General features: G+C 37.6%; 1 protein-coding gene across 6 annotated transcripts in view; it reads right to left on the reverse strand.

The window, feature by feature from the left end:
* Positions 1 to 27,904, reverse strand: part of kidins220a (kinase D-interacting substrate 220a) — a 49,778-nt gene that overhangs the window by 17,580 nt on the left and 4,294 nt on the right. For 5 of the 6 annotated variants that reach the window (XM_039668009.2, XM_039668001.2, XM_039667994.2 and 2 more), the window contains exons 2-22: positions 27,543 to 27,693; positions 26,805 to 26,903; positions 25,567 to 25,665; positions 24,359 to 24,457; positions 24,086 to 24,184; positions 23,095 to 23,193; positions 22,677 to 22,874; positions 22,495 to 22,593; positions 22,185 to 22,283; positions 21,977 to 22,075; positions 21,128 to 21,305; positions 20,887 to 21,051; positions 20,631 to 20,810; positions 19,251 to 19,416; positions 18,823 to 18,974; positions 17,831 to 18,117; positions 17,321 to 17,461; positions 15,819 to 16,056; positions 14,644 to 14,732; positions 11,607 to 11,751; positions 11,329 to 11,491 (exon numbers count right to left, since the gene is read on the reverse strand). In XM_039668009.2, coding sequence (XP_039523943.1) covers positions 11,329 to 11,491; positions 11,607 to 11,751; positions 14,644 to 14,732; positions 15,819 to 16,056; positions 17,321 to 17,461; positions 17,831 to 18,117; positions 18,823 to 18,974; positions 19,251 to 19,416; positions 20,631 to 20,810; positions 20,887 to 21,051; positions 21,128 to 21,305; positions 21,977 to 22,075; positions 22,185 to 22,283; positions 22,495 to 22,593; positions 22,677 to 22,874; positions 23,095 to 23,193; positions 24,086 to 24,184; positions 24,359 to 24,457; positions 25,567 to 25,665; positions 26,805 to 26,903; positions 27,543 to 27,674 — 3,026 coding nt within the window. In that variant the 5' untranslated portion in view covers positions 27,675 to 27,693. Of the gene's footprint in view, positions 1 to 11,328; positions 11,492 to 11,606; positions 11,752 to 14,643; positions 14,733 to 15,818; positions 16,057 to 17,320; positions 17,462 to 17,830; positions 18,118 to 18,822; positions 18,975 to 19,250; positions 19,417 to 20,630; positions 20,811 to 20,886; positions 21,052 to 21,127; positions 21,306 to 21,976; positions 22,076 to 22,184; positions 22,284 to 22,494; positions 22,594 to 22,676; positions 22,875 to 23,094; positions 23,194 to 24,085; positions 24,185 to 24,358; positions 24,458 to 25,566; positions 25,666 to 26,804; positions 26,904 to 27,542; positions 27,759 to 27,904 lie in introns of those variants that run through there. The other variant, XM_089120483.1, reaches the window with a different exon arrangement.

Below are 27,904 nucleotides of genomic sequence, written 5' to 3' on the forward strand. Positions count from 1 at the left end.
GACCTCTTTATAATATTTTTTATTATGCCTTTTTGTGTGCCAGTGAAATATTATCAAGATTTCACCATGAGATTTTGTTGCATTGCACAGCAGTTTTGCCCAAAGTGTGGATAGAAAAAAAAACATGTTGGTGAGGACACAGTGTTACGGTCATTATGACCTGGATGGCATGTTAAAATATCATGTTCCAAGAGGTTTAAGTTTAGAAGACCATTTTAGTTAATTGCTTTGGTCTCATCATCCTCTGATGGCTGTATAAATAGTGATGGTCACCAAATGACTCACAATTTCACTGGAGAAGTGTGCGTGTTGGAGGGCGAGCGGGTGGCTGGGTGTGAGAGCAGATGTTGAAGTCATTGGACAAAGGCCCACACTGTGCTACAGCAGGCCTGTGTGTCAGCGGGTCAGAGTCGGATGCTGTGCTAACAGTCAGCTGACCTTCCGCATGATGGACATTAGGTAGATGTCTCGTACTTAGGGTGGAGGCTCAAGGACGTGACCAACATAAAGATCAAACTTCGCCGCAAACACATGCTTGCTTGTCTGTTCCACACACACACACACACACACACAGAGTATCACTTTAAGAAGGGCTGAGCAAGAGAGACGTGTGCTGGTGAGAGAGGTTTGGTTCATTTCCCACGCACTGGATTAGGCAGAACTGGGCAGATTGTGTCTCTTCCGAAATCCAGCTGGGCTTGTTTATTTGTATGTGTGTGTGAGCATGCACACAGACAAACAGGAGCCAGTGACAAGAGCCTCTCTAGAGAACCAACTTCCTCTGTCACAAGACACACACACACACACACTTTCCACTGTCTCGCGTTTGAAGCAACCTGCTTTACAGAGGAAGAACATTTAAGAAAGATTTAGAAACATTAAACAATTCTTCATAGCCAAGTATGTGTCTGTGAGACAAATTCGATTTATGATCTCTGAATTAGTGGCGGTTTCTAAAAGCCAGGTCCATATTGCTAAGATGAGACCGCTTAACCGACACGAAGAGCGATCAACCACGGTTTGTTTAGAAATTAGTTTGGAAAAGTGGTATGAATTTTACAGACTTCAGTCTTAATAAATTAACGGCAAAAATAGCTTACTTTTTCAATTATTTTTTTTACTAATAAGTTGATTAAGATTTGTGTATTTGATTGAAATTGAATCAAATTGATGAACTTGAAATTATGCCTCAAAGAACATTTTACAAAACGCTTCTTAAAGTGTTAGGTCAGCCAAAAATGAAAGTGATCCCATAATTAACTCGCCCTCAAGCAGTCATAAATGTATATGACTTTTTTCTTTCAGTCAAACACAATTTGAGTTCTGGTAAAAAAAAAATCCTGGCTCTTCTAAGCTTTATAATGGGAGTGAATGGTATCTTCCACATACATCCCAGTTTATAAAGTTTTAAAGGGGTGATGAACTGAGAAATCAAATTTTCCTTGAGCTTTTGACATCTAAGAGGTCATCATATTATAAGAATGTCCTGTAAGTTTCAGAAATGAAAACGTCCTTGTTAATCCAATAAAAGCTTTTATTGACACCAGCTTCAGCAAACGACTCGTTTTTCAAAGTGGGGAACTATGATGTCATAGAGGATAAAACACCACCCCCGCAGAAGAAGATCAACGCCTACTTCAACACGGCAGGTTTAGCCCCGCCCACTGATTCGCGCATTAAACCCATAGCTAAATAACATAGGCCTACCTCGTAATAAAAAAACGGATCGAGAGTGAAACTCATTATAATATGCAAAACTGTTATCCACTCACAGCAGTGGGCGTTTACTTCCAAGTGTTCAGTGCGAGACGCCCATAAAATCAGAGCGTTTTTGAGCTGGGCTTAAAACTAGGGTAGAAAATAGCCTATTACTTATTCTTTTTGATTTTTTTTAATGTAAAAACCAAGTGAACGTCATAAGTTGACCTCAGAAAACAATATTACAAAATTTTAAAAAGCCAGTTCATGACCCCTTTAAATATGGATTTTTTTTTTCTTACAAAAAAAAATCACTTCAGAAGGCCTTTACTAACCACCTGGAGTCGTATAGATTACTTTTATGATGGATGGATGCACTTTTTTGGGCTTCAAAAAACAAGGTACCATTCACTCCCATTATAAAGCTTGGAAGAGCCAGGACATTATTTTATTTCACTCTATGTTAAGTCTTAACACAACAAGATTTGGTTATTTTCATAGCTGTAATAACAGCACAAAATGCCACACATTATGAGTTCATAGTAGCAACTTGGAAGTCCATAATGAAGGGTTTGTAATCATGTAATTCTAAATAGAGATGTTTGTCATAGACTTGTTTATAGAATACTAAAACAAACACACACATACATTCAATAGTGTGCAGTGAGCAGTTGATGAGAAAACTGCTGTATTTAATCTGGCGTGTAGTGAGACAGCGCAAACACCCCAACACAGGCCTCGTCCAAACACAACACCCAGACTAAAACCTTTGAGGCGTCCATAAACACACCAGAATGACGATGTCATTCCAATGACCGGCTAAAACAAGACCAATCAGATGAGGAAGAGACACATCTGCAGGTCTTCAGGGGAAATTTCACTCTTAGCCAGATCCAGGCTATCTCCCAAAACATATAATGTGCTGGTTTCCTTTGCCTTTACTTCAGACTTTTGTGTTGGTCAGACTGGGAAGAGCAGAGCACAATGAGATCAGGAAATTACAAGCTGGACTCAAACTTTCATCACCCGCATGAGCACCACAGCTAAATGTGTCAGAGTGTGTGTGCTAACTGCTTGGTCATGGCCTTAAATAATCAGACGGGGTAAAGACAAATCTCATTGCAATATATATAAATAATAATATAATAGTGTTGTTGTTTTACTGTATTGTATACAGTAGTAGAAGTAAAATGTAAGCGCTCTTTGGGTGATGAGAGACTGCTGCCATCAGTTCAATATAGACCAGAGGACACACTCTTGTCTCTGCATTACTGAAGTCTCTGCATATTGCATTACTGAAGTAATATTAATTCATATATTTTTTACGTCTCCTTTGGCCAACCAAAATAATTATGGCTTTAGAACACAATATCAACAACAATAAATGTTGTTGTTTTTTTTTCAGATGTTTTTATTGAATCTCTAAAATAATAAATGTTAATAAAAAAAGAAAATTTTGCCCGCAAAAACAAAAAGAACCTATAATAATAGATAAAAATGTGAATCTTACAACAGCTTTTGTTCTTGAAGGCAACTCCTAAGCTTTTCAACCAGAGATATGGCTTAGATTACTTTTAATAGACAGCTTTTTTTCCACCATTTTTTTTTTATCAAATAAATGGACCCTTGGTACATGTGAGATTCTTCTTTCAAAAATATTTTTTTAAAAATCATAGCCACCCAAAACTATCGTGCCTGATGAAGACTGGTCAAAACGTTGCATTGTTTGTTAATCAATTTTTGGAGCTGCAATTTCAGTGTGCGGACATTATTTTATCTTTGTTTATTAATAATTAGCTTTCGTTTCGCACAGATGCTCTTCAAAAGAAAGTCGAGACATGGTTTTTTCAAGGCCATCTGGAGATTTTTGTTACACATTTTGCCTGATTAAGCATCTTTTCATTGGTCATTTTGATGCACAAACAACAGGAAGTAGTCATTTAGTGCATTCAGTCTATGATCCAAGTCAAAATTGCCGAAAGTGGAGATGCGCGTTTGATGGTTATGGATATGCGTAGTTACAGCTAATTTTATGAGGCACAGTAGGCAGTGGATTAAGCATGCCAATTCCACCTCGAATACACTTGCAAATTTTTGTATTCAACAATACTAAATACAATACATACATCCACAAACAAACATCATGTCATGCCCAGTGGAAGGCTAATCTTTCCCCAGCTGTACACATCAGCATGCTAAGAATAGCATTTATAATCAATTGAAGCTGATGTAATTCTTCCACCAGAAAAAGACAGCTTTTGAAGCTGGTGGGAGAAGTTGGCTGCGACATCAAGTGATATGTTTAGCAATTACTTCTGACATTCTTGCCTTTACTACGAGAGAAAATTGCAAAGGAAAAAGTGCTATCATTCATCTGTCATGGAAGCACTGGGAATGAGGGAAATTAAGCTTTGCCACTCAAGATACTTGCCATTTTGAAAGTGCACACAAAGATAAAAGCACATCAAGAAAACCAAAGGCGTTTCGAACAATACTGCTATTGATCACACCCGTGTTGCATCGTTCGGCTAGCGGAGTGGCTGCCTTAAATGTTGAGCACTTGAGAGGTCTCTCGTCGGGTTTATCCAAATGCTAATCGATCCCAAAGCTGGCTTAGCCCTTTTTTTCCTACTCGTTCTTTTTCAAAGACTCCCACACAAAGCAGCTGACGGGAAAGAGTATAATTCTCCCACTATTTTCCCCTTTGGCCTGGTGCTGAATGTGGCACTTGACTTTACTTACAGCCACCCTTGTGTGGACAGTTTGAGGACGCTCAATGAGGCCCAAACACGGTGATGCCACCCTGCCCTCTATAAGACACAAATGCCAACACACATTTCATTTCTGAACTGTGCCCATGAAAAGAACAGTCACCATCACCAGCTGGCAGATGTCGTATGATAGGTGGATGGTGGCGGTGTTGAGAGGAGGGACGGGTGGGTTGGCACATGGAGTGATGGCAAATTAGTTAAGGAAGCATTCAAAGATTTTCTTGGCCTTTTGGGGATGGCAAAATGACCTTGCAGATGTTTTGTTTATTTAGATCTTGGTAGAATTGTATTTGCGTTTTATTCGATTAGATTCTCTGCCAGAGATAAAAATGAACTTGGTGCTCTAACTCACAAATACATAATGACTGAAATAAACTAAGCAGTGCAAGAATCCAGAGAAACCTCCAAACTGGCAGCCAAACTTCTAGAAATGAGTAAACCCATCTGTAAACAAAATATCTTGCCCAGAATCTAAGAAAAAAAAAAAAAAAAGAAATAAATGAACTTTCATGGGATTTCCCCCCGCATTCATGAAAGCCGAGCGCTTCCCCAGAGCAGCGGAACACGGGTTTACTGGAAAACAATAGATATTTATAGAATAAAGTCTAATGATGTTGGTTACTGGCAGTTAAAGCTTTGAGAATAACTTTGGCCAATAATAATAGACAGTAACCTGATCAAAGTGACAATGTTCCATTTTTATACACCCCAAGAGATACATCAAATATACAAAACAGAAACATATGATCAATCATAATCTGATCAAAGGGTAAAAAAATAATAATAATAATAATAATAATAATAAAAATCTTTCAGAGCATATACACATTGACTTTGTATTTATTTTTATTTTTTTTAAGTGTGTCCTCTGCACATTCCTGGAATTGATTGCAGTAACAGGAGGGGACACTAGGTGGCAACCTACAACAATTGGGCCACCATTTTCAAGAAGGAGGTGGTGAAAAAACGGCAATAGAGTGCCGAAGTTATCATGTCACTTTGTAGGCCAAAACGCGGAAGGAGTTAGCATTTTAGCACTCCCGGTTCCCTCGCTCTAAATTCTATGGGTTTTTTGAATGGGTTTTTGCTAAATAACCTGAAATAAGGTCTGTGGTGAACAAAGCCTCTAAATATTTTCACGTTTTTATCGATGACATAAAACACACCAGTTATAACCTGCTTGTTGTTTTTTAAACTTAATTGTGTCTGATTGTATTTTTCGAAACTTTATATAGGCTTCAAAATGTATACATTTTGGATTAACTTGTAAAGATTATCTTGATAGACGTGTAAGGGTCACAACTCTTTGTTGAACACCGATCTTATTTTGTGCGATTCTCCAAAAGTCTATGGGGAAAATGCATAGCTTTTCGATCGTGGGAACCCACGCGCCGCTAGCTTCCGAGTTGTCCTAAAAAGTGAAGTCATCACTTCGGCACTCTACAAGAATAAGAGTGACAACTGCCAAAGGTGGAAACAACAACAATAGAAGTGCAAGGATGTCAGAAGGACTATGTGCTTGTATAATTCAAACTTAAAAAGTAAAGGAAAATGCTAAATGATGTGTACTTTTCATAGATTTAACTAAAAAAAAGCAAGTTTATCTGAATTTGTGCTCCAGAAAGTTTGCATCACAAAAACATCATTGTGTGTCATTGTATCATTGTATCAAGTATCATTGTGTGTCATCTGCGATATTGTACATTTGACAGCTTCAGGGCTTTTGGTAAAACTACAGATCGTACTTCCGCATTTACGCATAACAGGTAGATCTGTATGAAGGTAACAAGGGGAAAAAAAGTACACTGTTAATTTGCATAATACTACAAACAAATTATAACAATACAAAGCTGGTTGACAATCAGCAAACATGACGCACTAACGTGCGTGACCCGACATGATGGCTTTCCTTTACTCACAATAATGGCCACAAAAATGGACAGGACCGATCCAAAGAGCGATTTTAAATCCCTCTGTGCAGCACACAACCTCTTCCCCAGTTTCAAACTCATCTAATCCATCTAGGGGTCACTTTGTGCACCCAATAAATGCACTCCCTATCTTAGATTGGGCTTCTCTCCTTTGGGGAATAGATGGGGCTTTCAATCGCCTAATCATTTATAGAGCCTCTGGGCAAATAATGGCTGCACTTTTTAAATTACTAAGTTTACCTCTTCCACCAAAGAGTTCTTGAAGGATCAGGTTCATGGACAATAGCTTCCCTCCAAAGGCGGAGAAGAAAACGCATCGAGATGCTAGAGACAAGGCTGCTACGTGACAAAAATATGAATTCACAGGAAAGTGAGAAGTTCCAACTCAAAGGCAAAGGGGTTCAAAAGAGGAGAAGAAAGGAAGCCGTGTGCTTTTCAGAAGAATTACTTAAAGGCTTATTAGTCTTTTCGCATAAAGGAAATCACATAAATGTGCTTCAGAAGGCGCTTTTATCTTCCGATGTAATTGCGACTGAAATTACAATAATTGTACCAATTAAAGTAATCCTGAATGAACAGTATGTCATCTTAATGTTTCAGTACTTGGGAGAAGAGTCTCGTCTAATTAGCTCCAATAGCCTCGCACACATTCACTTAGAGTGGCATTAGTTAGAAAGTTTCGCTAAAAATCGCTTCAAATCCTGGATTTGAAGCCCAGCACTGAGAGCCAATTGTTCCCTCAAAGAATAAGCTGAGCATTGTGACGGGAAGCGTTGTGAGTGAGTGGGACGAGCCTTTGGGAAAGCGCAAGAGCTTTTCGTGTTCTTTTTCTTTCACCCGTGAATGTCACACCGAGTTCGCAGCCAAGGAGATGCAGAGAAGTGTGGACGAAAGGTGAAGGGGCGTGTCCACGTTGAATCCCTCCAGCGATTGGTCGTTTTGGAGCGTGCCACGCCAACTCTCCTGGTGGGTTAATTAACAAGGGCCGCTCTCAGAGTAGGGGAGGAGGGGACATATGTTACCGGGCCAGAGCAGGCTGATAAGGGGAGGGCGGACTGGGCATGGTACCCGGCCCAGTCAGGTTCTGTCATACCATCCTGGCACAAGCCAGACACCAGATGTCAGAGCAGAACCGGCTCGGCGGGCCACACCTCGTAACAAGCGCAAAACCCGGAGCAAAGTGCCATAAATAAACTCCCAGTGGGCCTGACTCTGCTCAAAAAGTCCACTACAGATCATGGCCATCAGCCACCACAACATCTCTTTAGCTCACTTGCTCACTTTCCATTTAGACTTCCGACTTCTCAGCCCAAAATAATGTCTGTAAAGACCAAAAACAACCGTGACTCGTGGTCCTACAGAATGGAGTCCAGACTGAATGGCCTAAAAAAAAAAAGGGGGTTGCTTCACAGTGAAATAGAGAGTGACTGAAGTGAGAGTGTCAATGTCAGGCAGAAAGGTAATTGGTTGGAAATTGCTTGTTAGCCAGTGGTGAGTTTGAGTAGATTTACTCAAAATACAGAGGTACAAACACACTTTTCTCTGGTCAAGGTGGTTTATAGACCTGGTGGTTATAAGCCAGTGTACCTTAAGGACACAGGGATCTTTGTGTTTCGTCTGCGTGGTTGGATTACTGTAGCCTGTCTTAATGTTATTCATAAAACAAGCTGATGTTATTAACAGATTATTCACATTCTGGTGCAGATTAAAGGGCCAGATCACTAGGGGACTGGAAAGTTGTTTCCATAGTTACTGCAGACAATAAAAGACATAACACTCATTAAGCCAGAAACAATGAACAAACAAATAAAAATAAACAAATAAAAGTTTAGTTTTTTTTCTCATCATACAACAAAAATGTACATGCTTTTGTACAAATTATACATAAGTGTTCAAATGGCAGTTTTAGTTTTTGCAAAAGGCAAACTGCAGGTATTATGACAACAATAGTGTCCATAGTACTAAAATGATTAATTACTGTGGCTAAAAGAAAAAAAAATCCCCCAAGTATGACCAGTATATATATATATATATATATATATATATATATTATTTATTTATTTATTTATTTTTTCTGTGGAAAGCACTTTGGTTCACCTTGTGTGTTGTAAAGGTCTGTATAAATAAATGTTGATAGATTGATTGATATAAAGAAACTCATGTATATGAGTCACGCTTTCATTCTGTCTCACTTCATTAATGCAAGACATATATTACACAATTATTTCATTGTTTGTCTTGAGACTCTTGACCGATATTTAAAGCAATGGGAGTTGCTTTTAATTCATAAAATGCACAAATCTACATATTGTCAATTTAACCTGTCAGTCTTGAAAAAGCCACGTATAAATTTTGTTGAGGTTTAAGGTCATGTTCATCAGGCGCAGTTTCACACAGGACATATTCTTGTATTCAGAACACTGACAAATGTTTCTTGAATATATCATCTGATGATATTTATAAGTATGAACTTCATTGAATTCAATGGATTTACGTAAATTCCTCTGAATCTTATAACTCATAACTGCTCAAAAAAGTTAATCCATTTTAATGAATTTTTTTTCAATTTCAGATTTATTTGGTGCGCATGTTTATAAACAAAATACAGCCCCAGTGGGAATGAAAAAATGTGTTTGTGTGTGTGTGTGTGTGGGGGGGGGGGGGGGGGGGGCTAAATGTAATTTACATAATTAATTGGATAAAAATCTAACTAATAGAAAATAAATCAAATAAAAAAAAACAAACAAAAAAAATAAAATAAAATAAACATTTCTTATTTAAAGCTACAGGTTCATTTAAGGTCAGAATGAACCTGAACACAAAAGGTGATTATAATGATTATATCTCCTTCTTATTTATTTTTTTGTTGAAATATAAATCTATATATCTATTTTGTATTTTTGTCACACTAACACAAAGTTTCATATTCTTTTTTAAAATTATAAATTTGAACCTTCTGGTTCAAAATGCAATAGGGTTAAAAGGAAATAATATTTTTTCACAGAAACAACTTCTCTGAGAGGGTTCTCCTTATCTGATAAAAAAAGAAAAAAAAAAGAAAAAAGAAAACTAGTCAAATTCAATAAATCAACAATTACCTATCCTGACTAATTCTTAGTTACAAGGACACACTCTAATGAGTTTCTGCACTGTAGTGTTGGTTTTACAGGTTATGCTGAAATGTCACAAACAAATATAGACAAACATTCATTCCGGAAAACACACAAAGGCACTGTGAAAGCTCAGCCTCATAATGACCTACCATGGAGCAATCTTACAAACAGGAGATTTCGCCACTTCTCTCTTCTAGGAATTTGTGTGTGTGTGTGTTGTGTGCATGAGAGAAAGGGAGAAGGATGTAGAAAACTAAGCTAAAGCAGGCAACACACCCACACACACAATACATCAATTTCCCAAGCAAATTATATTGGTCCATCAGCCTTCACAGACAATCACAAGGGCGGACACAAGCCTAGCCCTTATGACTGCGATCGAGAATGACAGCTGACCTATGAAACTCACTCACTTCTCTTCCACACAGGCAGTACGGTGCTTCCTGATTGGCTCTTACATCACTGCAGACCACATACTGACCAAACACCCGTCCGGGTCACTCTGGTCATGAGACTAACAGGCCTAAAACCCCTCCAAGATCAACCGATAAACAGTTTATGCGTCACTGTTGTAAACCTAGACGAGAAACGGCTGCTGAAATTGACACCAAGTGGACAAATGCAGGTCTACGCAGTCATCTCTATAAAAAACAAGCAAATGCATGGCCATGTGACCTCGAGAGTGCAACAGAACAAAGAAAACAAAAAAAGCACCAGTAGATTTGACCGTTTCTTATCTGAGCAACATCTGTGACAGATAACGGAACAACATTACAGGCCTCTATTTTAACTTCCACAGTGACAGATTCTCTGCCGCTGAAATGCAGTGCTATTGTGGAGTATTTTTGGGGTATGAAAGAGGAGAAAAACGGGTGAGACGAAGCGCTAAAGGGCATCATGGGGGCTGGGAAAGAAGAGCGATGGTGAGAGAGCAGATGCTGACACTGAGATGCTCTGACACTTCTACAGCCCCAGGAGTCACAGCATGTTAGTGCAGTGTGACAGAGCAACCTTTAAAGGCCAAACACTGAGCATCAGCAAACCTAACGGCCTCAACATCTCCCCTTCCAGCATTTACACACACATACACATCCCTCAAACGCTCGAGAGAGGATGCAGCAGAAGTAAATGTGATTGCGTTGCATGTTTAACAACAAGTAAACAAGACAATTATTAAAGAGTGGCAGTCAGTTAGTCAGGCAGCGACTGAGCATCATTCTTTTTGTTTTGCTTTTCATATATATATATACACACACATCCTACTGTGAGAAAGTGGCTGAAAGTAAAGATCAAAGCTCGAAATACTTCATGGTACATCATACCCAATGAGACATCCGGATTTATAGGAATTGTGCAGTGGACCAAATATGAAACAGAAATTTCCTACTGCCACCTGCAGGTTGCAGGCATTATTACACTGAAAAACAAATTGTATTTAAATAGTATGGGAGTTTTCGTGCAATAAGCATAAACAAAAATACCCAAACACATCTCACTAGGACTGAAGAAATAATAAACTAATAAATAATGGAATTAAAATAAATAACTAAAATAATTGAATTAAACAAAATAAGTAAATAAACACAGAACTAAATAATAGATAAATAACTAAAGAAATTACATTAAATTAAATAAAGTAAATACAATGATCAATAAATAACAAAAAAAAAACTAAAATAAATAATATTTATTTTTAATGATTTTATTTATTTATTTGAAGTAAATAAATTCCCTCTTATGATATTTGTATAGTAAGATATTTGACGTTTGATGTGAGATACAGAGGATGTGTATTTTCAGAATGTGTAAGCTGACCTCTCATAAATGGTCTTCAGTGTGACCTGGTCCGAGACTCCCTCAGTTTCCTCCAGAAAGAGAATGATCCAGGATGTGCGGTACGGCCACTCCTCCGTCAGGTTGATCCAGGATGCCAGCCGGTCCCAGTTAAAGATGATCTGATTGGCTCTAAGAAGGCGACCTATCAAAAGACACTTCATTATTATTATTATATATATTTGTAAAGCTATCGCTTATGTCTTTAACATGCCACAACAAATAATGAATGCATGAAGCAAAAACGAGGTCACACTGACCTGTGACTGACACTATGTTGAGCAGTCTCCTCATCGTCTGAGGGCTGATGTCACTGAACCAGTCTTCGGTGACCAGCATCTTGGTCAGGTCACAGGACATCTGCCGTGTGACGGTGCGCTGCATCTGTCTCCTGCGGTACGTGTCCTACACACCAATACGCAGAGAACTCAATGTCAGGAGGCTAATAGAGCCTGTGTGATAACTGTAGACCAGTTGATGTGTAGCTTCAGTCCACGGTCATGTTCCTCTGAACTTCAAATACAGTTACAACCTGTTTTACAACAATGACAGTGTTTGCATAAGATCTGTTCAATTTCTTTACAGATCGGCCCCTCTAACAGACACACATACAGTCTTAACCCCTTAATGCCGACTGTCGCGAATTCACATCAAACCCCTTCCATTCAGACTGCAAGCGAGATAGCATGTGTATTCGCCCAATGCCTGTTTTTTTTTTAAATAATTGTAAATAAATTCAGGCGTCAAGGGGTTAAAATGCAACATTTCAATAAGTAGCTTAAATCATAAATGCTCAACAGTGGCTCCAGAAAGTATTTTGATACTCGAAATAAATGGATAAATTGCAAAGATTTTTCTTCCAGCAAGTGTTAAAAACTGGTTTTAAAAATTATATTTTTTGAACTGGCCCTAAGGTGGATGTTTGAAGTAAAACATGATAATTTGACTGCAAAAAATATGAATTATAAATATTAATAATAAAAATAATAATAAAACAATGTTATATAAATTGGTAAGGTCTCATTAATTAATGTATTAACTAACAATGAGCAATACATTTATAGTATAGTATTATTATTCAAGTTGTTAACACTAGTTAAAAAAATACAATGGTTGATTGTTCATACTAGTTCACAGACCATTAACTAATGTTAACAAATACAAACTTTTTAATGTATTGGTAAATGTTGAAATTAACATTAGTTAAAGGGATAGTTCACTTAAAAAAAATCGTCAATTTACTCATCCTCAAGTTTCAAACCTATATGGATTTCTTTCTTCTGCTGAACACAAAGGAAGATGTTTTGAAGAATGTTGGTAACTGAACAGTTAATGGTCCCCATTGACTTCCATAGTGGGGTTTTTTCATACTATGGAAGTCAATGGGGTCCATCAACTGTTCGTTTACCGATATTCTTCAAAATACCCTCCTTTGTGTTCAGCAATTCATACAGGTTTGAAACAACTTAAGGGTGAGTAAATGATGACAGAATTTTCATTTTAAGTGAACTACATCCCTTTAACATGTACAAGTATTGTGAAAAGCACTAGACAAATAAATTTGAATTGAATTGAACATGGACTAAGAATTAACAATACTTCTACAACCTTTAATAGTCTTAGTTAATATTAAAAAAATAAACCTATTTTGATTAAATTAATACAACTAAACTACAATATATAGTACATATAATACAAATAATAGGTATACTATGAAGTGATGATAATTCATACTTGTATAAAGCTTTTTATGTTATATAAATGGCCACACATTTATTTTCATCTTTCTTTTGGCTTATGTCAAATTCTTAAGTAGACTGTTGGATGGTCAACACTCAATAAAACCTGACAAAAAACATCCAAAGTAGGGCTGTCAAACGATTAATCGCATCCAAAATAAAAGTTCGTGTTTACATAATATATGTGGGTGCACTGTATATAATTATTTTATATAAATATATATATATATATATAAATACACACACATGCTTGGATATATTTAAGAAGTATTTTCATGTATATACTGTATATAGATTTATATATAAATATTTATATATAAATAATATATTTTTTTTTAAAATGCATGCATGCGCGTGTATTTATATATATACAAATTAATTATACACAGTGCACCCACATATATTATATAAACACAAACTTTTATTCTGGATGTGATCAATCGTTTGACAGCCCCAATCCAAAGACATCCTGATCCAGTGAAATGGCAGTTGCCATGGACTGTATCAGGAGCTGTGTTTTTGTGTTGATTCATTGTCAAGTCAAGGTAAACCGATGTGCATGACCGTTTGCCTTCTCATCCGTGCTGTCATCCAGCGGTCTGACTGACTGAGATGTCTGCTTGTCTCAAAGCGTTAGCTGGTCCGGTACGAGCACAATGCAGAGCCGATCACGAGCTCTGGTGGGTCAGAGCTTTAAGCCCACTTTGAAGTTTATAATGCTGAACTTGTGACTTGACTGCTACTTGGAACACATGGCCGTAAATAAGGTGGCCCCTTCATGATCAAGGACGACGGAGGGGAGCCTTATGTAAAAATATGCATGATGAAATTACTCACAAGTATAGGTGTACCAAACTAATCAGATCCCAATTGTGCATCAAGAACGACCCCTGCAGAACCTCAGTTTGACCTGAGACATTAACCAAGAAATGGACCAACCTACTTTTGTTCTTCTTTAATGACTGAGTCTTCCACGAGCTGCTCATGAAACCCGCTAAACAACTTTCCACGACAAAACGTGTAGATCAGGGGTATAGCGAGCTGAATGCTCAGCCAAGAAACAGCAGAGGCAAAACAAGAGGAGCGTGCCCCTGAAATAAAGAGGGGCCAAATAAAGGAGGCAGATAAATCAGCCAAGCAAACAAACAGCCCTCGCAGGGCGAGCAGAGGAGGCACTTAGCCTCCTGCCTCTGTGCCACCGTGCCAGTGCTTTGTCACCAAGACCCACTGCTGCTGCACCCCGTCATTAGGCAATGGCATCTCAGCGGGAAGAGTAAACAGACATTAAATCAATTACAGACGCTCCTCGGCGACATCCATGGTCTCTGACAATACCACCCCATCCAAAAAAACCACACACAATAACACACAAGACATGGTCCTAACCGTCCATGATAACAGTGAACTGTGAATAAACAAATCATATGTGAATTAAAGAGACCGTTAGAGATAAGCCTTTATAAACTAGTTATTAATAAGATATTAATGAGGTAATGGGAGGCCTTCGTTGAGCCGCCCATCTCAAATCATGTTGATGGGAAGTGATGGGAAGTCTTACCCGGCGGTTCAGCGCTGTTTTACTGCCCTGCCTGCCCTGCTCGCCGAGACTGTTCTGAGACAACTTCCTGTCCATGTCCTCCTGCCACACTACAGATGGAGAGAGTCAGACGTTCAGAGGAAGTATTGGAGCAGAAATGCTGGGCTGTTAGTCTATATTAAACACAGTACACCAAAAAAATCAACAAATATCTGCCACAGCAATCAAATCAGATCAATGCACCACAAACATCTTTCTATAAATAAAAAGAACACTATATCAAACAGATTTTTTCAGAATATCTTCTTTGTTCCACAAAAGAAAGAAAGGAACTCAATATAGGTTTGGAACAAAATGAGGAAGAGTAAATGATGACAGGATTTGTGGTTTTTGAGGGCTATCTCTTAAAATGCATTTTTGTATATGTATGAAATGAAATACAAAATGTATGGAATGATAAATAAAAATGCACACTGGAACTCAGCCTTTGGAAACATCTCTATACCCAGACTGATCTCATGAAATGGCGTATGTATGACACGCCAATTCGTATTTCCATTTTTGGCGTGCTATCAACATGAATAATTGCTTTTCAGCGCGTTTATGAATGCCGTTGACTTAACGTTACATTAACGTAGGGCTGGGCAACGATTACTCGCGATTAATTGCATCCAAAATAAAAGTTTGTGTTTACATAATATATGTGTGTGTGTATAATTAATTTGTATATATAAATACGCACACATGCATGTATACATTTAAGAAAAATTAGTTATTAATGTATCAAATATTTATATAATATTAATTATGTATAAATATATATAAAGTATATACATGCAAATATTTCTTAAATCTATACATGCATGTGTGTGTATTTTGGGTGGTTTTTTGGATGCAATTAATCGCGATTAATCGTTGCCCAGCCCTACTGTATATATAAATATATGACCTACCCCAACCCCGTCCCTAAACGTACCCGTCACTGGGGTTAATACGATTTATGAGTCTTCCCCGACAATCCTAGGAAAAAAAATATTGCTCCCCAGATGTAGATCTACATTTTGCTTCGTTTCGCTCAGATATTTAACGGCGTGTACATGCGGATAGCTCAAAATGTGTATAGATATCACGCCACTTGACTTGAAAGTGGCGTGTATGTTTACGCAAAAGTCATGATGTCATGTTGCTATACCGACCATCAGGGTTAAGTTGATCTGCGTTGGCTGGTGTGGAAATGCAGAGTGTCTTGGCGGTGCTGAGGCCACGACTGTTGAGGAACACAGGCAGGTGGATGATGTTTCGCATGTAGTCGTGGCCATTGATGTTGGAGTCACGTAGCACACTGTTGAGGTTCTGGTTTATGGCCTTGATGATGATATGAGGGTCACTGGCAAAGATGGAGATGAAGGGGCCTTTCGAAAAGAGCACTCGAACCTGCAAACAGAAGAGTCAAGAGAAAGTTGCCTCTTTATTAGTAGTGAAAAATCTGGTCTAAGCTGCAGCGGTTAAACACATGCTAAACGGTATGTTTGTTTTAAAGGGGTTTTTGTTATTCTAATGCTATATGGGTGCGCTTCCTAAGAAAAAAATGTTTGCAATTAATAGTAAGATTGATCAAAACACTGATCAAAGACTGACACCTGAATATACTGGATATGTGCAATACAAAACAATTATCATATTTTTCCCTCTTCCACTGTCAGACCACTACAGAATGAAAGAAGTTATTTAGTTGTAATTCTATTCGATTAGCTATGTTACACAGACCTTTAGTTCCAAATATATTCTGTGGATCATGTGTGTGCTCATACACAAGCCACCTTGTATACGTTTACTCACACCCAGGCCAGACATGTACTAATTTGAATGTGATGGGACTTTCCAGACTAATGAAGAACACTGTAACGTGTATAAGTGTCACAGGATACTGATTTGTGGACCGTAACAGTAAAAGAACGGCACGCATCATTTAGCGATTGCTGCAAAATTTCTGCTGACATGGCGGTTCTCCAAGCCAACTTATTTGTGACCCAAAATATGGCATCTGCATTCATATCTGCAATTTTTCCTATGGAAACAATTGGAACAATATTAAGCTTGAAGGAAAAATCCAATTTGGTCATTCTTATTCAAATCAGAGACAAAAAGATCAGAATTTAAAAGAGATGTGACTAATTGCGCCACAAAGGAATCTTTGAGGCTCTTAGTTTGCAGGCTCTCTGGTAAACGGCAGATTTCATTAGACGTGAACAGGCTGCCAACACAAGAGGATTATACCCAAATAATGACATTTAGCTGAAGGAAATTCCATTAGTCCAGCTGGGAGAGAGGAATCTGAACTTCTGGAGCTAAACAAGCCTGAACTTTAAGCACTGCTGCACATCTATGAGATGTTCGAGAGGTGAATGAGCTTGTTCTTCCCACAGAGAGGACATGAGGCATCTTGTTTGTCCATTTAGTCAAGAGCTAGAAGTGAATGTGCTCAGACTAAATGAGTCTTTTATATGTACAGTACAGTGGAGATAAATGGCTTGTGCCATCAACAGCTTCTTGGCATTAGTTGAATACACAGGCAAATGCAATCCTGACAGCAAATAAGATTTATACACTGTTATTCGGTTATATGCGAGATGTTCAAGGAGGTTTTTCACTAGGCTTAAATGTAGGATTGTGCATGATAGTGTAAACATAAACTCACCGTATCAAGCATCTGTAGTACTTTGTCCTGCTCACAGGAATCCAGGCCGTCGATGATGACAGCCAGTCGGGTTTGATTCTGAGTGAAGCCGTCAATGGTTTTAGCCATTTTAGCCATGAGTTCCACTTCACACTTCAAAACCTGAAAGAAAGAAAGGAAACAAATCAGCTTCACAGAACAACAAGCAGTAAAATGGAAGTCTTCAATCTGAATGTTTGAACCAAGTGGTTACAAAGGTTACAAAATATGACAAATACATTTTTTAATCCACAAATGCTGTAAAATACATTTTTAAATAAAAAAAATATTTAATTATGAGATTTTACTGTGGACAGCTATGCAAGTCAAGGTTAACATGGAAGAGTGAGGATTTATCTCAGTCTCAAGTCATGTCTAGTTAGGCCACAGCGTAAATCACTTTGGATAAGACATTATCAGCTAAATTAAAACAAATGCAATAGTGATGACTACACAAGCATATTACATATTATATTAGTATCATTGGCTCACCTTCATGAATCCCTCACTCTTGAGTTTGTGCATGCTGTTGGCAGCGTTGAGTAGCCTCCTCCTCTGAGAGTGCAGCACAGAGTCCGCCACCTGCCACCAGGTTCGACAGTTCAGAAGCACGGCCAGACCCACCACACTGGCCATGGCGATCAGAACCGCGTTCACTGTGAGGTTCTCTCCATCCACCTTGAAGATGGCTAGTAGGGTCATGCCTGTGATCAGACAGCCTGACGTCAACACAAAAAGCACAAAGGAGGGGACGCAACAGGTCTTCTTCCACTTCTTTCCTGTGGAAAAAAAAGTATAAGTATAAAGTAAAATATTGACAAAATAGTATAAAATTTGATAAGATTAGCCATATTTGAAGCCAAACCATTTTTTATGTTTAATATGTAGAGCTACAGTGTGTAGATCATGACTTTGGATCAATGAGATTTCACTATGGGTACAAGTAAAAAATAAATACAAATAATTATGAACGAAATAAAATATTTTACCACAATTATGTTAAGACTGTATTGTTACTAAACTAAAAGTATGAAAAATAATTGTCCTTATTTGAAATAAAGAAGAAATAAAATATTAAATTTAAACTTTGAATTTTTTTCAGTTAGTTCCCAATGCAACAATTTACTTAAACCAAACCTGAAATAAATAAATAAATAAAGCTACATCGAAATATTAACAAAAATAATAATAAAAAAATGACAAAAGCACATAACAAAATTAATTTTAACTATTACAAATATTTTTTAAAAATAATATTAAGAGTATATAAATAATACTAAAATAACACTGATTTAATATAAATAAAACACTGATAAGACCCTTTACTATGGTAAATTTCACAGTTACAGAGATCCTTGCGTGTTTTGTATAAAATAAGTTAAAAAGGATATTAATAATAATAAAAAAAAACACACATAATGCTTTGCTTTTTTTCCCCCTTCTCTACTATCAAGATTCATCCTAAATATATCCAACAGACACACCTTGAGTTTCGTCATGTTTGAAGACCCTAAAAAGTCTGCTGGCCAAGAAGCCAAACTCTCTCTCACAGGCATCGGACAGCGTGGCTATCATTTCCGCCATGGACGTCTCCCCTCCCACACTCGACAGACGGTTATAGTCTGTGAACAGAAACCTGGACAGATGGAGAACAAAAAAAGACTCACTGAAAATGAGCATCAAACATGTGCGTGTTTCAACAGAATGTGCAGGTAATATAATGTCGTCAAGAGAACATTCACAACATTTCTTTATCTAACACAAAAATGATTCGGCAAAGTAAATGACATCCTTAAACACAGCAAACCTAACTTTGAAAAGAAAAGAAGAAAAAACACCCCTTAAGGTAGTTGTGTGCTGTGGAAGTGGATGGATGCGTTTGGTCATGGCTGCACTATTCTGAAAGCTCTACCTGACAGGCAGGGCTTTGGTGGTCTGTTCCGGAAGCTCGGGGGAATTAACGAACATGAGTTTGAGAAGCAGCTCCAAGTAGCCGATGTGGCGGGCCAGTCTGGTGCTGAGGACCCAGGCCCAACTCCAACTCTCCCCTCCTTTTCTCCCACCAAAGTACACCAACACTGCACACGCCATACAAAAAGCACAGGAGACCGAGATGATGAAGTTTGTGAGAATGTAAAACAGGATAAAATGCAGAACTTGGAATTCCACTCACAATCCACATGAGATTCAGAAGTACACTGCTGCATTCTAGTGGACACATTTATAAGTACAGTTTAGTGCCTTTTGGCAACCAAGGATGAACCCTCATATTAAGGAATAAATGGGTCAAAATGTAGTAGTAAATAAAATTCAACAAAAGCCTCTACCATTTGAGTTCTAATCTGAATATTAAACTTCATTGTATCCATTGTAATGAGATGAATAATCATAAGCAAGGGTATAAAATAAATATACATTACAAAATACTTACAAAATCACCAAAAATGAATATACAGTAAGTGTTATTTTTATAATTAGGGAATTGTTGGGTAAATAAACCCCAGGGAGGAGATATACAAGTCCAATTTCAACCACAATCTATGTAAATGTAGAGTTGACAAGAAAACTTAAGTAATTCAAGTCAAACAAAACCAAATTTGTCAAGTGCAGCCATGTAGTCAGACACTCAATAACTAAATCAAATGATCTTTCTGCTTAAATCCCTGACTATACTTTCCTATGTCTCTACCTCAGCGCAATCTCTGCTGCACTACAATAACTTTATAGACACTCATTTATCCACTTCCATTTTATTTTAAATAATTGTTAATTTTTTAATAACAATAAAAAAATAGTAATAACAATAATAATTTAATATTAGCAAGAATATACCTAATAATAGTCATAATTCTTATTATTAAACTATTTATTAAACTATAATTAATGATGAATCAATATGTATATATCCATATAATTAATGATTATATTATTATAGATATAATAATAGCAATAAGTTATTATTACCATGACAATAATGTAATATTGTTAATACATTTATTGCATGTATTTCTTACTGTCTTTTTATGTGTAGTTTATTTATCGTTTTATTCTGGCTTAGTACTTTGAATTTGTTTACTATAAAGTCTAAGGGACACCGTTATCAACTAAAAACGGAAAACTTTGCATTTGGGCCGTTTATTTACACAACACAGATGTGTCGGGCCATCAACGGGATGTGATGGACCTGAAAAGGCAAACTGTCCTTCTCTGTTATATGTAGCACTATAGGAATAGGCCCATAGGAATTATTCTCCTTTTTTACACTCAGCCAGTAAATTTGACGATTTCTCACCAAAGAAGATGTACACTAGAGTGAGCAGGCTGAGGGCCACAGCGATGGCCAGCTTTGTGTCAACAGCGAAGCCGAGGACCAGAGCCACAGATCCACAAAGCAGCAGAGTCAAAACCACCACCAACCACGAGAACTGGAACAACGGCTCCACCTGCTGCCCGGCAAACGTCTTCATCTCATCTGATACAGTGACGACAGACTCAGTAAAAATACAACAAGGCCTTCCAGATCTTGAATATACATTTCTGGCTCATACCCTCCAGTTTCTTAAGCAGGAAGGACTTGCCACTGCCCCACTGAGCGTAAAGCCCCACACAGATGGGCGGCTGCATGGTGGGCTCACTCAGGATGTCCGCCAGCGCGCTGCTGTACAGGTCATAGCCCAGCATGTCCCCGTCACACTCAGAAGGAGACAGGTGCTCTGGGGAGGAATACATCAGAGCTGTTGTAGACAGACATATTAGTGTGCAAATCAGTTTTGTTTGAGGTGTACTCACTGGCTCCAAATATCTGGGTGAGGATGCTCTTCTGGTGCGTGCAGTCTATGTTGTAAGGCGTCTCTCCCTCTTTGTTGGGCCGGTAGAGCAGACGACCATCTTTGGGGTTCCTCAAGAGCACCTCGGCGAGTTTACGGCTTCTTCCACGAATGGCAATATGCAGGGCTGTGTCACCTTTCTGAGATGATAACATTGTGCAGAAATTCACAGAATTATGTATTTATTTTTAAAGGAAATGAATAGTTTTATTCAGCAAAGATTGATTAATCAGAAGTCGCAGTGAAGACTTTTTTTACTTTCTATTAAAAAAATAATCATAAAACAACATGAAAAAGAAGATGATTGGTTAAACAGCATAGATAATGATTTCTGAAGGATCATGTGACACTGAATAATGGCTGTTGGCATCACAGGAATAAATTACACACACATACATACATACATGCATGCACACCATTACACCACCAGCTCAAGTCCATAATTTCATGCTGTTTAAACAAAATTCTGACCCATTTGAATGGTGCAGCAGAAATCAATTTCATTCTCTGTCTTTTTCGGACCATTCTCTATAAACCCTAGATATAGTTGTGCATGGAAATTCCCGTAAGTCAAGCAGTTTCTGGAAAAACTCTGAACGTGGCATGGTTGTTGGTTGGGCTGGTCACTTAAATCACGTTTCTTCCCTATTATAACACTCAGTATGAAATTTAGCAGATCGTCTTGACCACGTCTGCATGTCTAAATGCATTGAGTTGCTGCATTAGATATTTGTGTTAACGAGCAGTTGATAACCTAATAAAGTGGCCAGTGAGTGCATGCATGTATATACAAACACAAACACACACTTACCTTGTCCACCGCTGACACTTTGGCTCCTTTGTCCAAAAGAAGCTCCACAATTTCCATGTTTCTCATCTTGGTGGCTTTTATGAGGGGAGTCTCTGCATCCTGACACATTAATGTATATAGAATTTACTGTAAACAATTGTTAGCACTATATTCAAAATTTTCCATATAGGATTATAATACACAATCCAATACGAATCGTGTTCTTTACCTTAGTGTAGGCCTCAGTATCAGGGTTGCATTGCAGAATGTCTCGTACCATGGTTGCGTTACCTTTCTCGACAGCCCAGTACAGGGCAGTCTTCCCATCCTATAATAAAGAGCCAAAAAGAATCATATGACCTGGGTCATCATGATAGCTACTTCCTTAATCACGTGGAATAATAATACGTTTCTAATATGAGGTGAAAAGGGCATTACAACAAAGAGGCTGTTCTGAATAGATTAGAGTTTAGGACTGTGTGCTGATGGACGCAGAGGATTGAAATATTGAAGAGGTGGTGTGAGAGAGATGCAGTTACCTGGCCTTTGACATCAATATCAGCATATTTATTAAGCAAAGCTCGCACGATCTCCACATGACCTCCTCTGACGGCTCCGATAAGCACAGTATCACCACTCTGAGACATAAACAAGCACAAGACGAATGGGAATTTCAAGATGCCTGAAATACTAACACTCAAGGTTAAATGAGAAGCTCTACCCGGTCAGGGATGTTGACATATGTGCCCGCGTCCAATAGATCTTGGACAATCTCAGTGTATCCCTCTATAGCAGAGATCATCAGTGCCGTGTTGCCATCTTTATCAGTCATATTCATGTTGGGGTTTCTCTTAAGCAGCTCCTTCACCACCTCAGTGAATCCACCATGCACAGCCACTATCAGTGCAGTCATCGAGTTCTACAGGAGAGAGATTGAGTTGGGACCATGATAACATGATGCACATTTCAGTGACTTTATTACATCAGCATATTTGGTGTACCTGAAAAATGTCAAAACTGAAGCTAACAAGCACAATGTGGACAAAGTTTCCTAGATTAATTGAGCCACGTATCTCACTCCTCTGCGTCTGTTACTATACAACAACCTTGAATTTCACTTCAAAACACAAAGTGCATACCGCTCCTTCCTGGTCCACATTGGCGCCGTTCTCCAGCAGGTGCATCACGCAGTCATAATGGCCTTTTCTGGCGGCCCAGATCAGGGGTGTAGTGCCGTACTGACAATGACAACGAAAAACCATAATGAAGTGACTTAACAGATCTGATTAACAAGCTTTAATGATTTAAAGATTTAACTTGAATTCTATGAATTATTAATGTGGTGATTAATCGTTCACAGAATTCGAATTACAGATAAGCAAATTAAAAATATTACTTGGCCTAATAACTGGTTGAAATTAGAATAACTCATAAATGCAATTATTAAATAGTGGGGCATTTTACTTTATTAATGTTGCTTCTGTCATTAAAAAAACAAACATTTTTGATCATGAGATGCAGTAATTTTAGTAAAATTTGCAATTCAATTCTATCACTTCTATCTACTTACTGTATTCTTTTTCTATTCAATATTTAACAAGTGCAAAACAGTGTGAGGATCTTTTTTTTTTTTTTTTGCAATTAAACATCCATCTATAATTTAAAAATAGTGTAAATACTTTGCAAAATTGTGCCATATTGTTTATTTATTTAATTTGGTAGAAATGATTTGATGTGTTTGAAAGAAGTCTCTTATGCTCACCAATGATGCATTTATTTGATTAAAAAAAAAACAGTAAAACAGTAATTTGTGAAATATTTTTACAATTAAAATAAGAATTTTCTTTTTTATATATATTTTAAAATATAATTTATTCCTGTGACGGCAAAGCTGAATTTTTAGAATCATTACTCCAATCACATGATCCTTCAGAAATCGTTTTAACATCAATGTTGAAAAAAGTTGTGCTGCTTCTTGTGGAAACCAATCTCAAACTTTTGAACGGTAGTGTATATCATTTATCGGTTTCATGTGGAAACAGTTGACTTGGCTTTTTAGTTCACTATCAGTGTTTATGAATCTCGTGAAAGCTCAAGTCAGCGTTTCAAGAGATGGGAGTGATAAAGCACCTTGTCAGAGCAGTTGACTTTGGCTCCATGCTGAAGCAGCAGCTGAACAATCTCCGCATGGCCTCTTCCTGCCGCCCATATGATGGGGTAAACACTGTACTACTGGGACAGACCAAAATCAATTACACACCGCAGAAAACACTCAAACCTAGAGTAGAGATGAAGTCTCATATAGGGCCACATTTTCACCCACACCTCAGACATTATCTCTGAGCATTTCTAAATGTACAATAATTGTTTGAAAGAGTTGTTACTGGAAAAGGCTGTTCGGACCTGTCCGGTGATGTTTGGATTTGCTCCCTTCTCCAGCAGTAGCTGCGCCACCTCCACACGTCCCTTATAAGCGGCCCACATGAGCGCACTCCAGCCCCCCTACACAAACATACCAAGGTCATTATATTCCCACATGATCGTCCTTAATAATAATCTCATAGTCACAGGGCTATGTGGACAAACACATTTTCCCTGAGTCAGGGAGTGACTCAAACTACCGGCTGTCTCTTATCTTCCTTATTTGTTATTATAAGCTTTAGCTGCTTTCCCAGGCAGCATTTATAGGCATCAGACACATTCAAAATGTGCCTATGATGCCCCAAAATCTATATAAAGGAACTACACACATAACTGCTAATCTTAAATACAGAGCATCACATGTTTCTGTAAGGTAGGAATTCAATTAATCCAGATAGGACAGTGGAGGATACACAGTTTTAGGATTACGGCTTTGAACGTTAATTTAGTGTAAATAATTATTAAAAAGATTGAGAGATGAAAAATCTACAAATTAATAAATAATATATAATCCACAAAAAGTTTAATTTGATTAATAAAATGTGTTCGTTTTAAGACACTTAATAAACAATATTTAATAATTGAATTAATCTAATCGGATTCAAATGTAATCAATTCACAATTCATTTTTAAAAATCATTTATTTTTTATTTGTATACAAGTAATTAAATTGGCATTTTATATAAATCATTTCCTGATTAATTAATTTGAAATATAAGGTAACACTTTTCAGTAAGGTCTTATTTGTAAACAGTTAAAATATTTATAAGCAATATATTATTAGAGCATTTAAAAATGTTAGTTTATAAAAATACAATTGCTCATCGTTTAGTCATGCTAGTTCAGTGCATTACCTAATATTAACATAAAACTTTTAATTTTAAAATGTATAAGTAAATGTAAAAATTAACACCAACAAGTTAGTTGTTACTGTAGCTCATGTTACCTAGTGCAGTTCAGTTCACTAACAGTTACAAAAGAAATCTTATTGTAAAGAGCTACCAGAAATAGTAAAATTAATACATTTAAAATTGATTGACAACTTTAATTTTGACAAAAAAATATACAGCAAAACTAAGCTAAAAAAATTCAAGAAGTTGAAGAAAGACATCATTCACAATAAGACCAACTGTTGATTTAAGTATAATTACCTTCTTTAAGGCTTCCCATGTTTTTATTCTCAGTCTTACCATGTCTCGATGCTCCACATTGGCATTGTTCTCCAGGAGTTCCTTCACCACTCCAGTGTGTCCCTCTTTAGCAGCTGAAATCAGTGCGGTCCAGCAATCCTAAGACAAGTGGAAAAAAACTCTGCATTTAATTACATGGACATCTAAAGATCTTGAGTTTAGAAGATGTCTGTAGCGTTTCAGATCATACCAGCTGGTCATACCAGGTGGTCATAGTAAAGATTCTTCCACTGTCACCTGAAAGGTTATATCCTACACTGTGTATATGCTGGTGTGAGAAGCTCAAAGTGTTTGTGCCTGTGAACGTCGTCATCTAGTCATTTACAAAATGACAGTGCAGGGTACCAATTATTTAGATTCTACGGCCCACCCACACCTATGAAATCATACATCTGGTTAAAGAACTGTAGACAGACATTAGCCATGTTTCCATCCACATACGTTTGTAGAAATTTGGGGATATCTTATTTCTTAAAAATTAAGCGCGTGATGGAAATGCTAAAATGTGCATGAATTCTAAAATTAGGAAAACTTTAAAAAGTCAGATAATTTTTTTATACAATAAGAGGACATGCGATAACCTGATAACCTTTTTTTTTTTAAAAACTCACGTGACCATCTCAACAGTAAATGTGATTGGATAACTGTACTAACCAGCGGACCAATGCACAGTTTCTCAAATGTTGTTTTGGTTGTTCTGAAATGCCTGAGCCGAAGTCTGTCATCAAAATGATTTGTTATAATGACCTCCCACAACTGTCTCACATGAATGCCTTCACAAACATCAGGCAAGATAACATGACAGCGTTTATTGGTTTTCGTCTGATTGCTCGGATGCACAGGTCATTTATGAGGTCAGATAAAAGAGCCACAGTATCTTCCCCGATTGCAGCAACTTCCCTTTTTATTACAGATATTTTGTGCCAATTTCCCAGGAAGTGCCTATTACGTTTTCTTGAACACATGGGGTGGAAACGCTGGTTTGTTTGCAAATGTTTTATGCGATATTCCACTTTTGTGCAGAAGTTAAATTCGCAACTTTGTATGGAAGCATAACTACTGACTCATTGACTTGTTTGCAAAAGAGTGCAGTCAGGTGTGACTGACAATCTTTGCTTGATGAAATCGTGCCATTCTGTTCCAAAAACAAGTGCAAGTTTATGTTTTGCCTATATGATATTTAATGTTGTATCTCTCTGCTGTGTGTGTTTTGTGTTCAAATGTGAAGAACTACTCACGATATCATCCAAATTTACGTTTGCTCCCCTCTGGATGAGTTCCTGCACGATCTCTAGACTGCCCTGCTCTGACGCCACCATGAGAGCAGTCTGGCCGTTCTACAGCAGAAGACAATGACTTATATCAGGGCAAGCAAATTTTAAAGAAATATTCAGAGTAAGGTTCATCCTAATGTTTATGCATCACATGTTTGGCATGATGTCAGGGGTCAAGGACAATAGTTTCAATTCAGTCCTCAGTGTGCAGAAATGAACAAGGAACATGTTTACAGTAAATGCACGATTTCCACAGTTTAACCATAACATTTAAACATTACACACAGCAATGCATGATACTGGTGTTACAGAACCCATTAAACAGAACTGTCCGTTTCACATTTTATTCAAGTCTATTGCTTGTAGTCTAAACAACAACAAAAAATAAGTATCCTTATGTGGTTTGTACGTTATGCTGTAAAATACAATTATTATTATTCTGAATTTTTAATTAACAGCAAATATAAGCAGAAAAGTTACATTTTTCCCCTCAAAATAATTTTCTTAAATATGGGCCATTTACAACATTACAGTATATGGTGTATGAGCAAATAAGTGAGTGGTACAGTAATAAAGTAATGACTCCGAAGTAATGAGTTCAGCACTATGGCAAAAACAAATATATGTTCATGTATATTTAACGAACACCAAGCTAAGTTACAAAAAGTAAGATGTGATATTCAAGGGTTCCTGCACACTCACTTCACTTCTGGTGTCCACCTCTCTGTACTTGTCCAGATGAGCTTTGATGGCCGAGAGGTTCTCCTCCTCCACGTAGCTGAACAGACTCTGAATGGTCAGGGAACTCATCTTCAGAGAGTTGCTCACATCCATGGCTGGACTGGGAACTCCACTGGAGAAAGTGGAAAAGAGCAGGAGAGATACATCATTAAAGGAAACTCTCCTCTGTTCAGCCATTATAAAAGACAGGCTTCTCCTCCTGAAGAAGAGCAGAAGTGGAACAACAAGAAACACAGTAACAAGCCCAGTCTTGCTGGATTGCACAAACCAATCGAGTTAATGATGAACCGCATGTTAACTGAACAGACAGTGGGCGACTATCT

Source organism: Pimephales promelas, chromosome 15 (genome assembly GCF_988280905.1).
Source record: "Pimephales promelas chromosome 15, fPimPro1.hap1.1, whole genome shotgun sequence".
Lineage (NCBI taxonomy): Eukaryota > Metazoa > Chordata > Actinopteri > Cypriniformes > Leuciscidae > Pimephales > Pimephales promelas.